Below are 12,177 nucleotides of genomic sequence, written 5' to 3'. Positions count from 1 at the left end.
AACTCCAATCAAGCCTGTCGTAGTGTGATCCCTAGGCAGGGCCAAGCCATGTCTGTCCTGTTTGTTTTCAGGGACCTGGGGGTGCTGGAGCTAAAGGAGAGAAGGTAAGTCTGGTAAGAGTGAAGGGAAGCTGTTACAGGGTTGAGATCAAGGTCATAGGGCCTGCCTCTGGGCCTGCCTGGAGGCCCCCGGAGGTCATGACAGTTGTGGCATGATCGCTGGGTGGTGGGTTCATGGAGCCTGTGGCTGATGCTGATGGTCTTTGTCACCTCCAGGGAGACGTAGGGCTCCCTGGGCCCAAAGGAGCTACCGGAGTCAAAGGGGAACGGGTAAGTGTGGGGAAGTGTTTAGGGGTTAGGACAGGTGATGGTTGTGTCCCCTGACCTCTGATCCTTCCTCCCCCAGGGCCCACCTGGCTTGGTTCTTCCTGGAGACCCTGGCCCCAAGGGAGACCCTGGAGTCCGGGTGAGTAAATGTGGGGATGGGGAGTGTGACAGAAGGAGATGAGGTGGTGCCTGGGAGCCCCAACTAAGTCGTGCCTCCCTCCCTATGCCCTGCAGGGTCCCATTGGCCTCACTGGCAGAGCAGGACCGCCGGTGAGTGCCTGTGACCTTGGGTAACATCAAGGTTTCTGGGGTTACCTCCTCTCAAGGGCTGGCTATACGTGCTACATCACTCTTGCCTCCTCCACAGGGTGACTCAGGGCCTCCCGGAGAGACGGGAGACCCTGGTCGTCCTGGTTCCCCAGGACCCATCGGCCCCCGAGGACGAGATGTAAGAGGACTGGACTGGGGGAGTGCTGGGGGATGGGGAGTAAGGTACTGCTGGCCTCCCTGGGGGTTTGGGGACCAAGGCTGACTCTCATGTCTCACAGGGTGAAGTTGGAGAGAAAGGTGACGAGGGTCCCCCGGTGAGATTCCTTCCCACTGTGGTTTCTGATCCTTTACCCTTGAACTGTGATCCCTGGGGGGCTGGGGCTCCACCAGGTTATCCAGTCCACCCCCCTGCCTCTGGTCCAGTTGGTTCCCAGGCCCTTCTCTGTCGCCACTCCCTGAGTTAGTTTGAGCCTAACTCACCTGTTTGATGTGACGTTCTCTCCACCACCAGGGTGAACCAGGTTTGCCTGGAAAAGCTGGCGAGCGTGGCCTTCGGGTGAGGCTTTGCGGGGAGAAGTAAGGGGGGGGTGATGAGAGAACGTATAGGAGGTGGGCATGAAGCTGTGGGAAACTCTGAGGGGAGAAAGGGTGATGGGAGAGTCTGGAGGGAGGCATGTGGTGATGGGGAACTCTGACATGGTTTTCAGGGTGATGGAGAACTGGGGCAGTATGGGGGTCATGGGGGAATCTGCAAAATGCTGGGAGGGTCTGTCTCACACCAGCTACTCTTCTCAGGGGGCACCTGGAACTCGGGGGCCTGTGGGTGAGAAGGGAGACCAGGGAGATCCTGGAGAGGATGGACGAAACGTGAGTCCTGACCTCTGATCCCTGAACTCTAACCTCAACTTCAATCTCCAACCATCCAGCTCCCAGCCTCTGATCCTGCCACCCCGACCCTGCAGCGCTAAACCCTCACAGTCCTCATTTCCTTTGACCCCTTCATCACAACTCCCAAAGGCCACCAGGATCCCCATGAATCCTTAGGGTGTTTCCAAAGCTCCCCCAAACTTCTGCCTCTCCTCACTGACCCTGACCCTCTGACTTTCTGCAGGGGAGCCCTGGACCATCTGGACCAAAGGGTGACCGTGGGGAGCCAGTGAGTAGTGCTGGTGTTCTGGGCTCAGTAGTGCGCTTGTTCTGGGCTCGGGAGGGATACAGGGTTCTGGTGCTCAGTCTGGTCAGCACCTCCATTAAGGGCCTGGAGGTCAAGGTCGGGAGCCCTGGTGGCCACCTCCAGGCCTGACCTGGCTTCTGGGGTTTGGCACTGGGGTGCAGGGAATCTGGGAGCAGAGCTGAGCTTGAGGCAAACCTGAGCCATACCGTGGGGCCGCAGGGCTCCTGTTGACTACAGTTCTTTCCTTTCCTAGGGTCCCCCAGGACCCCCTGGACGGCTGGTAAGGGTTGCCTGGGTCTGATTCTCTGTCATCTCCCTCACCTGCCCCTGTTAGCCCCACACGGTGTCCCTTCATCCCCTCCACTGACTCCCACTTCCCCCATTGCCCCCTGATGTCTTTACTGATCCTCACCAACTCCTCCTCCCCTACTTGAACTATTCTTCTCACTGGCCATTCCCTCCACAGGTGGACACGGGACTTGGAGTCAGAGAGAAGGTATCATGTTCCGTGGGTGGAGTGAAGCTGTGAGCATAAGAAAGCATCCCAGCACCCCCATGACAGGTTCTGCCTCGGGCATGCCTGTGGCCCTAGTGCTATTCCCTCAACATGTTTGTCTCTACCATAGGGAGAGTCTGGGGACCGTGGACAGGAGGGTCCTCGAGGACCCAAGGGTGACCCCGGCCCCCCTGGAGCTTCTGGGGAGAGAGTAAGTGTGGCTTATCCCACGGGAACGTGTGGGCCTGGGAAAGCCTGCTCTGATTTCTTCCTCCCCTTGTCCTCAGGGCATCAGTGGACTTCGGGGTCCCCCAGGCCCGCAGGTGAGTGACACACTTTGCCCCATCAGCCTAAGTTCCCATCTTGCCCTCACCTCTCACTGACCTTGTTCCCTTCAGGGGGACCCAGGTGTTCGAGGCCCAGGAGGAGAAAAGGTGAGAAGGCATGGAGGTTTTCCGACTGTGAGCCTGGGCTCTCAGATCCATCTCATCCTTCGAGGCCTCTTACCACTCTGTTTTCCTCAGGGTGACCGGGGCCCCCCTGGCCTGGATGGCCGCAGTGGACTGGATGGGAAACCAGGAACCCCTGGTCCCCCTGGGCTGCCTGTGAGTCGTGGCGGTCACTGTCTGGTCACGCCCCTTCCCTGCCCCTTTGTATGGCTCCAGACTCACTGGAGTCTTCTGGGTCTTGATGAGCTCTGGGGCCAGATGGGTTATCTGTGTCTTCTCCTAGTACCCTGCCTGGGTGGGGGATGTTACTGCCTGACAGGCCTTGGGTTCACAGGAACTAGTGGCCCTGTCAGTGGGCAGTGCCCCTGACCCCATGATCACTGCGGACTCCCTGACTTGAGTCTCTCCTCAGGGTGCTATAGGCAAGGCTGGGGACCCAGGGAGAGACGTAAGTAAGGGGAGATATTAGGGTGGAGGGCGGCTCAGGGGTCCAGCATGAACTGTGTAGCCCGGTCTTCATAGTCACAGGACCAGCGGGAGTAGGGGGAGTTGGTCCAGCCCTGTCCTTGGGAGGGTCCCAGTCCCTGGCAGGCAGGTTTGAGCAGAGTCCTGCTTTCTGATCTTCTCTGCCTTGGGCGCTATAGTAGGACCCCCAAATCCTGAGGGTTCTTCCCTTGGGAGTTTCAGCAGAGGGCCCCCTACCCTATCGGGTCTCAGCCTCAGGACCTCAATGGCTCCTCCCAATTCTGGGGGGATTCTACACGGGAGGAGGTTCTTAGTGGGGTTCTCCAAGTCCATGGATGTGCCCCCGGAGATGTATCAGTGGCCCTCTCAATCCTAGCAAAGACTTTTTCCAGGGACTTCCTGGCCTTCGAGGAGAACAGGGCCCCGCTGGCCCCTCTGGTCCCCTTGGAGCACCGGTGAGTCCCACTTTCATTGTACCCTTTTAAAAATAAAAAAAAATTATTTATTTGGTTGCACGGGGTCTTAGTTGCAGCAGGCGGGCTCCTTAGTTGTGGCATGCATGTGGGATCTAGTTCCCTGACCAGGGATCAAACCCAGGCCCCCTGCATTGGGAGCTCGGAGTCTTATCCACTGTGCACCAGGGAAGTCCCCTTGTGGTATCCTTTTGCCCCGTTACTGCCCTCACCCCAACCCTGACTTCTGACCAATGATCTGTTCCCACAGGGAAAGCCAGGCAAGGATGGCAAGCCTGGCCTGAATGGGAAAAACGTGAGTGTCCAGGGTAGGCACAGTGAAACCTCCAAAAAATGTTAGCACATGTACATGGTTCAGATGTGCCATACACATGGGGCACACACACAGACGCATGCTGACACGTGCCGACACCCGAGTACGTAGCCCACACGTACAGATACATCCTGAAGCACACGTCCATGTGCACACACGGGCAGCCTCACAGACACAGTGGGTTAAGTGGACGTGCCGACCTGTGCCTGGATGGGCCAACACAAGCTAAAATAACCACAGCCACGGGCACAGGCAAAGAGCCTCAGACACAGATGGAGAGGTGCCAACACACAGGTGTGAAGCCCACATTCAGGGATACTGAAGACATGTTGACACACAAACACTTCCACCCATACACGTGCTATGGCTTGGCCCCAGGGCTGCACGTGTACCTCTGTGGAGGTGTGGTGAGACACATATCCAAGGCTCTGACGTGTGATACATGTGGGGACAGACCGACATATGCATTTGTGTCCACAGTCACTCATATACATACGGCCACACATAGTGAGGTAGACACAGGACTTGCAGACAGTTACCAAGACACACAGACAATTCTTAATTCTTAATTCTGTTGGGTCTGATGTGAGTCCTCTGCCCGCAGGGAGGACCTGGGGACCCTGGAGAAGATGGGAGGAAGGTGAGTCCCCTCACTTGGAGTCTGCTCTGGCTCAGATTGGGGCCATGTCTGAAGCACCCTTGTCTTCCTTAGGGAGAGAAGGGAGATTCGGGCGCTCCTGGGAGAGAAGTGAGTGTTGGAGTCTTCTGCAACCTCTGACCCCTGACCCTGACCCTAAGATATGTGGCTCCACTCCTTTCTGGGGTCTCAGGGTCCTGATGCTGGCTGCATCCTCCACAGGGTCATGATGGCCCCAAGGGTGAGCGAGGAGCTCCTGGTAGCCCTGGACTCCAGGGCCCCCCGGGCATCCCAGGGCAAGTTGGCCCTCCTGGCCAGGTGAGTGTCCAGGGTAGTTCCAGGACTTGGGAGCCACAGGGGCCATTATGTTGTCACCCTGGGATGCCATGATCCTGGGTGACTTCTTTGTGTTCTGACATATCTCAGGGTTTCCCTGGTGTCCCAGGAGGTTCGGGCTCCAAGGTGAGTGTGCAGATGCTGGGTGGGGGGTATGGTCAGGGGCTGCCCAGAGTGGGGGCATTTTCACCACTGGTCATTCTTTTTCTCAGGGTGACCGTGGGGAGACTGGACCCAAAGGGGAACAGGTGAGGCCCCCATCTTTTTCACTTGCCCCGGTAGCCATAGCACCCACGCATGCACGCACATGCCCCCAGCCCCAACCCCAAGCTGGGTCCAGCGGCTTGTCTCTTGGTGTCTCCAGGGCCTCCCAGGAGAGCGTGGCCTGAGAGGAGAGCCTGGGAGCACGACGGTGAGTGAAGCCTGGGACCTGGCCCTTGACTGTTATGTGCACGCCTGTAGCGGCCACCTCTGTCCCCTTCCACTTGCTGTGAGGCCCCACTGGAGCTGTGCTGTGTGCTCAGCCCCCTGCCCTGTTGGGATTCCTGTAGCCTACACTGAGGGGAACCTGGGCAATGGGGACATGTCAGGGAGGGGCTTCCAGTGACCTCGAGCCACCTCAACCAAGGACTAAAGGGTCCTCTGGGCAAGAGGCCTGGGGAAGAGGGTAGGGGGGCTGTTTTGGGGGGCAGTGTGGGGCCTTCTCCTCTGTGGGCAGCCCCTCACCCAGTTTGTGTCCCCAGAATGTGGAGCGGTTGCTGGAAAATATTGGCATCAAGGTAGGTTGTTTGGGGGCTGGGCATGGGGGCTGGTGGGAACCCCACGGGACAAGTAATGCCCTTGGGGCCAGACCAAGGCGTGGGAGGCTGCAGTAATGGCCCTGCTCTTCTGACCCCTCACTGTCACTCAGACGTCCGCCCTGCGGGAGATCGTGGAGAGCTGGGAAGAGAGCTCTGGCAGCTTCCTGCCTGTGCCTGAACGGCGTCGTGGCCCCAAGGGGGACCCAGGAGAGCGGGGCCCACCAGGCAAGGAGGTGTGTGTTGGCTGCTCAGGGGGCGTGTCCTGTGGAGGGTGTGGTTGACACCAGCATTTACTCTTCTGTTCGTCCAGGGCCCCACTGGCTTTTCTGGAGAACGCGGGCCGAAGGGAGATCGTGGAGACCCCGGCCCTCAGGGACCACCTGGCCTGGCCTTTGGGGAGAGGGGCCCCCCTGGACCTCCCGGCCTTGCTGGGGAACCTGGAAAGCCTGGTATCCCTGGGCTCCCAGGCCCGGCTGGGAGTGTGGGAGAGGCAGGGAGACCAGGAGAGAGGGTGAGCCTGGCTGGGATGGCTGGGGAGGTGGGCTCAGGAGGAGCTGGACTCCCCACGGGCATAGCCCCCACCCTGCGATTTGCACTTCAGGGAGAGCGGGGAGAGAAAGGAGAACGTGGAGAACAGGTGAGCTGGAGGGGGCTTTACTGGGCGGGACTGCCTATGGGCTGTGTTGGGGTGGCCACCCATTTTCTTCTTTTCTGCAGGGCAGAGACGGCCCTCCTGGCCTTCCTGGCCCCCCTGGCCCCCCTGGCCCCAAGGTGATCACCCCAGCTCTGCCCAAGCCTGTGACTGCTGTCACCAAGAGGCCACCATTGGCTTGAGCCCCAGAAATTCCATGTGGTGACTCTGACCCTACAACCCTCTGGCACCCTGTGATCTGGGATGACCCCTCCATGCCTCTGTGACAGACACATCTCTCCCCTGTGACCTTGTGCTTGTAGGTGGCCATGGACGAGCCAGGTTCTGGACTCTCTAGAGAACCAGGACCCCCTGGACTCAAGGGTGCTAAGGTCAGTGTGTGGGATCAACCTGGGGGCCACCGTTGCCATGGCGCCAGCGCCTGGCTTGACATGTCATCCCCACAGGGGGAGCCAGGCAGTGACGGCAACCAAGGCCCCAAAGGAGACAGGGTGAGCCCTCCCACCCCACCATGTTTCCCCTCCCCTGCAGGAGGGCATGCGGGGGTGGCATGTCTGTGGGCACCTGGCAGTGATGGGGGCTCAGGGCATGACACTCTGCTTGCAGGGTGAGCCAGGCATCAAGGGAGACTGGGGAGAGCCTGGACAGAGGGGTCAAAATGGCATCCCGGTGAGTCCTTGCCCCACAGGCCATGGGTGCGCAAGTACACGGCTCTCACTTGTGTTGTCCGGGCTGGAGTCTGCTCTGCCTGGGGCTGTCTAGGGGGAAGCTGGGATGGGGGCAAGGACAGTGTAGCCTTAAACGTGTTCTCTCTAGGGTCTACCAGGAGAGCGTGGCGTGGCTGGGCCTGAGGGGAAGCCGGTGAGTGATGACAGGAACAGCGTGGCCGAGATTCTGGGGAACAGCTACCCTTTGCTGTGTGCTGGCCGCTGTATGCACGTGTCACCAGTGACCGGTGCCGGGGTGTGGTGACTGGGTGCCCAGGTCTGAGTGCAGATGCATGGTAGCTGTGTACGTGTACAGGCCCATGTGTATTGTCTATACTGGAGCAGTCTGTGGGTATGAGGTGATTTGTGCCTGGGAGGGGTAGAGGTGCAGAAGTGGGGCCCCCAGGCAAAGGTCTCTAGAGGGCAGGAACAGGCCCAAGTGAGGCCAGACTGAGGCTCAGAAGTCCCCTTCTCTATCCAGGGTCTGCAAGGTCCAAGGGGGACCCCTGGCCCAATGGTGAGTATCCCAGAATCCCGCTCCCTCCTGCTCCCATCCTACAGTGGGTAACCCCTACAATGGGCAGTACTGCCTCAGTTTCCCTGGGAGGGTGGGATTGGCTCCCACTCGTCTGGCTCTTTCTCTCTCCAACAGGGTGGCCATGGAGACCCTGGACCACCTGGTGCCCCGGTGAGTGATGGGGAAGCACTGCCTAGTGGGGGTGGGGCAGGCATCAGTCCCCACTGATGACTCAGTTGGATAACTTGTTTGTGTTAGTCCATGAGTCCCGGTGGATAACTCTGACCCCAGTTTCCTGCCCTTGATACTTTTTTCTAGGGTCTTGCTGGCCCTGCGGGACCCCAGGGACCTTCTGGCCTGAAGGTGAGTATAGGCTTGTGTGGGTGTGTAGCTGGAAGGAGGTGGTGGCTTGGAGCAGCCTGTCTGCACCAGGATAACATCTGCCAACCTCTGGGAATGTCACTGCCCTGTAATGCGACTGAGCACCAAGGTGCTCCGTCCATGTGGGCTTTGCTTTGGATGGAGGCTGAAGGGCCTCTCATTCATCTGTGGGGTCATGCGGTCTCTGGGGTTTTGGCAGGGGGAGCCCGGAGAGACAGGACCACCAGGACGGGTGAGTGACCCAGCCCATGGGTTAGTCACAGGGAGCTGGGTGGGGTTGGCACTGCCCTGAACTTTTTCTTCCTCCAGGGCCTGCCTGGACCCACTGGAGCTGTGGGACTTCCTGGCCCCCCTGGCACCTCAGGCCTTGTGGTGAGTGAGGCCCCTGCAGAGATAGCATGTCCCTGCCCTCTGGGTCCCGTGCTCTCCATGTCCCTCTCACATCTGACTTGTTTCCTTCAGGGTCCTCAGGGGGCACCAGGTTTGCCTGGACAAGTGGTGAGTCCTGGGGATCAGGGCTGGACTCCAGGGGTCAGGAGTCAGGGGGCAGGCCCCTGACAGAGCTCTCCCTTCTCAGGGGGAGACGGGGAAGCCGGGAGTGCCAGGTCGTGATGGTGCCAGTGGGAAGGACGGAGACAGAGGAGCCCCTGGCGTGCCGGTGTGTGTTCTGAGGGGAGCTCGCTGTGGGCATGTGATGGGGCCTGTGCCAGCCGCCGTGTGCCTGGAGGAAGAGGAGGGCTGGGCAGTAGGGACAGGGGGTGGAGAGGCATTGAGTTCCACCCACCGTTCTGCCATAGGGGTCACCAGGTCTGCCTGGCCCTGTCGGACCTAAAGGAGAGCCTGGACCCATGGGCACCCCTGGACAGGTGATCTTTGATCCTGACCGCCACCTTCTGCATCAGCTCCTCTGCCTCACTCCCAAACCCAGTTTGTCCCTTCCATATGGACGGCGGGGTGGGGATGGGGAGGTGGCAGGAGGCGAGGTAACTCACCAGGAGTTCCCTGCAGGCTGTGGTCGGGCCCCCTGGAGCAAAGGGAGAGAAGGTGAGTGTGTGGGAGGCCTTGGTTTGGGGGGCACAAGGGTTAGGGGCTGAGGAATCCCACTGACCCCTTTCCCTCATCAGGGCACCCCTGGAGGCCTTGCTGAAGACCTGGTGGGAGAGCCGGTGAGTGTGGAACCTCCACAGCATAGTTCCTCCACCCCTGTGACCCTCACCTTCCATAATATGCCCCACATGGTCCGGGCCTCATGCTCCCTCTTTGAGTCTCAGCTGTCTGTGCCCCTGACACCCATGTGTCCTCCTGACCCCTGTATCCACAGGGAGCCAAAGGTGACCGAGGAGTGCCGGGGCCGCGAGGCGAGAAGGTGAGGTGGGCCTGGCCGCGGGGCCTGTGCATTGGGCAGGGAGGGGTACAGTTGGGTGGCTAGACACCCTCACCACCCTTTCTATGCAGGGTGAAGCCGGCCGTGCCGGGGAGCCTGGAGATCCTGGTGAAGATGTGAGTCTGGGGTCTGGGCGAGTCTGAGTCTGGGTTGAGGAGTACGGTTGTGGGTGTGAGGGGCCGTTGCTGGGCATGGGCACATCTGAACGCGAGCCTGGCTGAACATTCCAGCATTCAGGGTCCTGCTCTGGGAGCACGCGGGGGGTCACACCTCCTGGCTTCCACGTGCCTGTCCTAGGTCTTCTGTTCCTCCCTGTGTCTGAGCACATGTGCTCCTGTCTGATCTCCCAGGTCTCAGGACACATGGGAGTTTTTGTGGGCCTCTCCTTGGTCATGTATTGGTGCTGCCCCTCTCCCCACCCTGTCTGTGCTCCTGTATCTGAGCTCATGTCTGTGGTCATGTCTAAGCTCCCTGGAATGGGACATGTCTGAGCTCCTGCTCCTGTCTGCACTCCCACATACCTGCACTCACATCCTTGGTGCCAAATGTCCGTGGTCACCTCTGGGCTCCCGTGGGAATGTTTTGGGGCCATACCTGAGCTCTGGGTTCATGTTCCTACTCTCAAATGCTGTTTACTTTGTTTTAGGGTCAGAAAGGGGCTCCAGGACTCAAAGGTCACAAGGTATGTGTGCCCTAAAGCATCCTTGCTGGGGGTCATGGTCCTGAGACTCCCTGAGCCTGATCTGACTCTTCTTTCCCTCGAAGGGTGACCCAGGAGTTGGGGTCCAGGGGCCCCCTGGGCCAATTGGTCCTCCAGGTCTAAAGGTAAAACAATGCCCCATCACTAGTAGTGGGGGCAGCAGGTGGGGCGGGGTCCTGGAGGTGGGAGAAAGAGGGTATTCTGGGGCTAGTCCTGGGAAGGGGTCCTGCTGGAGCCATTCCTCCCTTTGCTATTTTTGTTCCAGGGAGACTTGGGCCCCCCCGGCACCCGTGGTGCTCCTGGTATTGTGGGGTTCCCCGGTCAGACAGGCCCTCGAGGAGAGATGGGTCAGCCGGGCCCCAGTGGAGAGCGGGTAAGTGTGCTGAGGGCTGCACGTGGGGACTTGGTGACTTGAGGACCTCTGAATCTGGTACTGGGTGAGGAGGAGAAGGGGGCCCAACCCTGCCGAGGGGGCTCCTGGTTTTGGGGGGACAGCACGGGAGGAAGGTTCCCAAGTCACCCTTCGCCTCTCTTACCTCATTTTCACTATAGGGTCTGGCAGGCCCCCCAGGGAGAGAGGGAGCCCCAGGTCCCTTGGGGCCACGTGGACCCCTTGGGCTAGCGGTGAGTAGAAGTGCCCCAACGCTCCATGTCTCTGACTGCTGTGTGTTGGAGTCTGTCCATGTGGGGACTTAGGCTGGGGACTATGCCACACTGTGTGGCTAGATGTGTGTGTGCCTTTGAGGGGCACAGAAGCCTCACCTCACTCTGCCCACAGGGAGCGCCTGGGGCCCCTGGACTCAAAGGAGACAAGGTAGATGGGACAATGCTGCTGGCTCTCTCTTGCACCCCTGTCACCCCCTCCAGCTTCCACTAACCCCTGTCACCCCCTCTAATCTCCACTGACCCCTGTCACCTTCTCCAATCTCCACTGACCCCTGTCACTCCCTCCAACCTCCACTGACCTCCCATGACCCTCTGTCCTCCACCAATTCCCCTCACTGATCCCTGGTGTCCTGTTGATCTCCAGGGAGACACTGGAGCAGGGCCGCCTGGGGCCCGAGGCGAGCGTGGGGAGCCGGGTGTCCGGGTACGTATGTCCTGCTCTACCGCCATGGCCATTCCAGGGAGCCACCCTGGGACTCCCTTCATCACAGTTCTCGCCTCTGATGTCCAACTTACCGAGTCACTGAATCTATTGTCACCAACCAGGGTGAAGATGGCCGCCCCGGCCTGGAGGGACCCCGAGGACTCGTGGTGGGTCTCCCTGGGGAAAGAGCCAGTGGTGTGACTCAGTCCCCTGTCTGTGCCCTCTGTGCCCTTGTGACACTCTGCAGCCTTCTGCAGCCCTCTGGTTCTCCTTGGCTACTCTCTGGTCCTTTGTCTCCCCCATTCACCCGGGCCCCCCGGTCCTCCTCTGCCCCCTGACCTCTCTCCCCAGTAGTCCCCACAAATTCCCTTAGCTCACTATTTTCTTCTCTCATACAGGGTCCCCCAGGCAGCCGGGGGGAGCGTGGGGAGAAGGTAAGGATATGGGGAAGAGGTCCCGGAGTGTGGGTGGGAATGGATCTTGCAACTCAGGATTTGGGGCTTCTCTATTTGGGTGAGACTCACACTCTTCCACCCAATAGGGTGACACTGGAACCTCAGGGCTAAAGGGTGACAAGGTGAGTGTGTGCATGGGGGAGGGCAGGGGACTAAGGGTGCTCCTGACTCCTCTGACTGCCCCCTGTCCACTCAGGGTGACTCAGCTGTGATTATGGGGCCTCCGGGGCCACGAGGTGCCAAGGGGGACATGGTGAGTGGGTCTGGTCCATGTGCAGATGGGTGTGGGAGGGGCTTCTGTGTGGGCTGGGCCAGGGGATCTGAGAGCTCAAACCCTCAGAGGGTAAGGGACTTTTAGCCCCTGACCCTGATTTCTGACCCTGACCCAGGGTGAACGAGGGCCTCGGGGCATAGATGGTGACAAAGGACCTCGGGGAGACAGTGGGGACCCTGGAGAAAAGGTATGGGGATGAGGCTGGGATATTCTATACAGGGTGAGGAGGGGGGTCCTACAGGCCGGGGGTCTCCATGGAGGGTCTGTGAGGACAGGAG

At 59.8% G+C, this 12,177-nt stretch overlaps 1 protein-coding gene across 1 annotated transcript in view; it reads left to right on the top strand.

The window, feature by feature from the left end:
- The window catches only part of COL7A1 (collagen type VII alpha 1 chain), a 33,391-nt gene that overhangs the window by 15,187 nt on the left and 6,027 nt on the right, over positions 1-12,177 (top strand). Inside the window, exons 48-103 of the mRNA XM_024751471.1 lie at positions 72-104; positions 276-329; positions 406-465; positions 561-596; positions 694-774; positions 875-910; positions 1,108-1,152; positions 1,392-1,463; positions 1,708-1,752; positions 2,024-2,050; positions 2,237-2,266; positions 2,397-2,477; positions 2,554-2,589; positions 2,665-2,700; positions 2,791-2,871; positions 3,128-3,163; positions 3,573-3,635; positions 3,904-3,948; positions 4,571-4,606; positions 4,679-4,714; positions 4,826-4,921; positions 5,030-5,065; positions 5,152-5,187; positions 5,304-5,351; positions 5,683-5,718; positions 5,850-5,972; positions 6,050-6,250; positions 6,341-6,376; positions 6,457-6,510; positions 6,694-6,762; positions 6,838-6,882; positions 6,998-7,060; positions 7,208-7,252; positions 7,580-7,615; positions 7,751-7,786; positions 7,934-7,978; positions 8,196-8,228; positions 8,306-8,368; positions 8,459-8,494; positions 8,574-8,654; positions 8,794-8,862; positions 9,005-9,040; positions 9,121-9,162; positions 9,318-9,362; positions 9,452-9,496; positions 10,027-10,062; positions 10,146-10,205; positions 10,346-10,453; positions 10,633-10,704; positions 10,859-10,894; positions 11,111-11,170; positions 11,293-11,337; positions 11,569-11,604; positions 11,712-11,747; positions 11,822-11,878; positions 12,015-12,086. Of these exons, the coding sequence (XP_024607239.1) occupies positions 72-104; positions 276-329; positions 406-465; positions 561-596; positions 694-774; positions 875-910; positions 1,108-1,152; positions 1,392-1,463; positions 1,708-1,752; positions 2,024-2,050; positions 2,237-2,266; positions 2,397-2,477; positions 2,554-2,589; positions 2,665-2,700; positions 2,791-2,871; positions 3,128-3,163; positions 3,573-3,635; positions 3,904-3,948; positions 4,571-4,606; positions 4,679-4,714; positions 4,826-4,921; positions 5,030-5,065; positions 5,152-5,187; positions 5,304-5,351; positions 5,683-5,718; positions 5,850-5,972; positions 6,050-6,250; positions 6,341-6,376; positions 6,457-6,510; positions 6,694-6,762; positions 6,838-6,882; positions 6,998-7,060; positions 7,208-7,252; positions 7,580-7,615; positions 7,751-7,786; positions 7,934-7,978; positions 8,196-8,228; positions 8,306-8,368; positions 8,459-8,494; positions 8,574-8,654; positions 8,794-8,862; positions 9,005-9,040; positions 9,121-9,162; positions 9,318-9,362; positions 9,452-9,496; positions 10,027-10,062; positions 10,146-10,205; positions 10,346-10,453; positions 10,633-10,704; positions 10,859-10,894; positions 11,111-11,170; positions 11,293-11,337; positions 11,569-11,604; positions 11,712-11,747; positions 11,822-11,878; positions 12,015-12,086 (3,042 nt within the window). The remainder of the gene's footprint in view (positions 1-71; positions 105-275; positions 330-405; positions 466-560; positions 597-693; positions 775-874; positions 911-1,107; positions 1,153-1,391; positions 1,464-1,707; positions 1,753-2,023; positions 2,051-2,236; positions 2,267-2,396; positions 2,478-2,553; positions 2,590-2,664; positions 2,701-2,790; positions 2,872-3,127; positions 3,164-3,572; positions 3,636-3,903; positions 3,949-4,570; positions 4,607-4,678; positions 4,715-4,825; positions 4,922-5,029; positions 5,066-5,151; positions 5,188-5,303; positions 5,352-5,682; positions 5,719-5,849; positions 5,973-6,049; positions 6,251-6,340; positions 6,377-6,456; positions 6,511-6,693; positions 6,763-6,837; positions 6,883-6,997; positions 7,061-7,207; positions 7,253-7,579; positions 7,616-7,750; positions 7,787-7,933; positions 7,979-8,195; positions 8,229-8,305; positions 8,369-8,458; positions 8,495-8,573; positions 8,655-8,793; positions 8,863-9,004; positions 9,041-9,120; positions 9,163-9,317; positions 9,363-9,451; positions 9,497-10,026; positions 10,063-10,145; positions 10,206-10,345; positions 10,454-10,632; positions 10,705-10,858; positions 10,895-11,110; positions 11,171-11,292; positions 11,338-11,568; positions 11,605-11,711; positions 11,748-11,821; positions 11,879-12,014; positions 12,087-12,177) is intronic.

This window comes from Neophocaena asiaeorientalis, unplaced genomic scaffold (assembly GCF_003031525.2).
Source record: "Neophocaena asiaeorientalis asiaeorientalis breed wild unplaced genomic scaffold, Neophocaena_asiaeorientalis_V1.1 scaffold221, whole genome shotgun sequence".
In the NCBI taxonomy this organism is placed as follows: domain Eukaryota; kingdom Metazoa; phylum Chordata; class Mammalia; order Artiodactyla; family Phocoenidae; genus Neophocaena; species Neophocaena asiaeorientalis.
The sequence above is the reverse complement of the archived record's forward strand: the minus strand, read 5'-3'. Positions and strand labels throughout refer to the sequence as shown.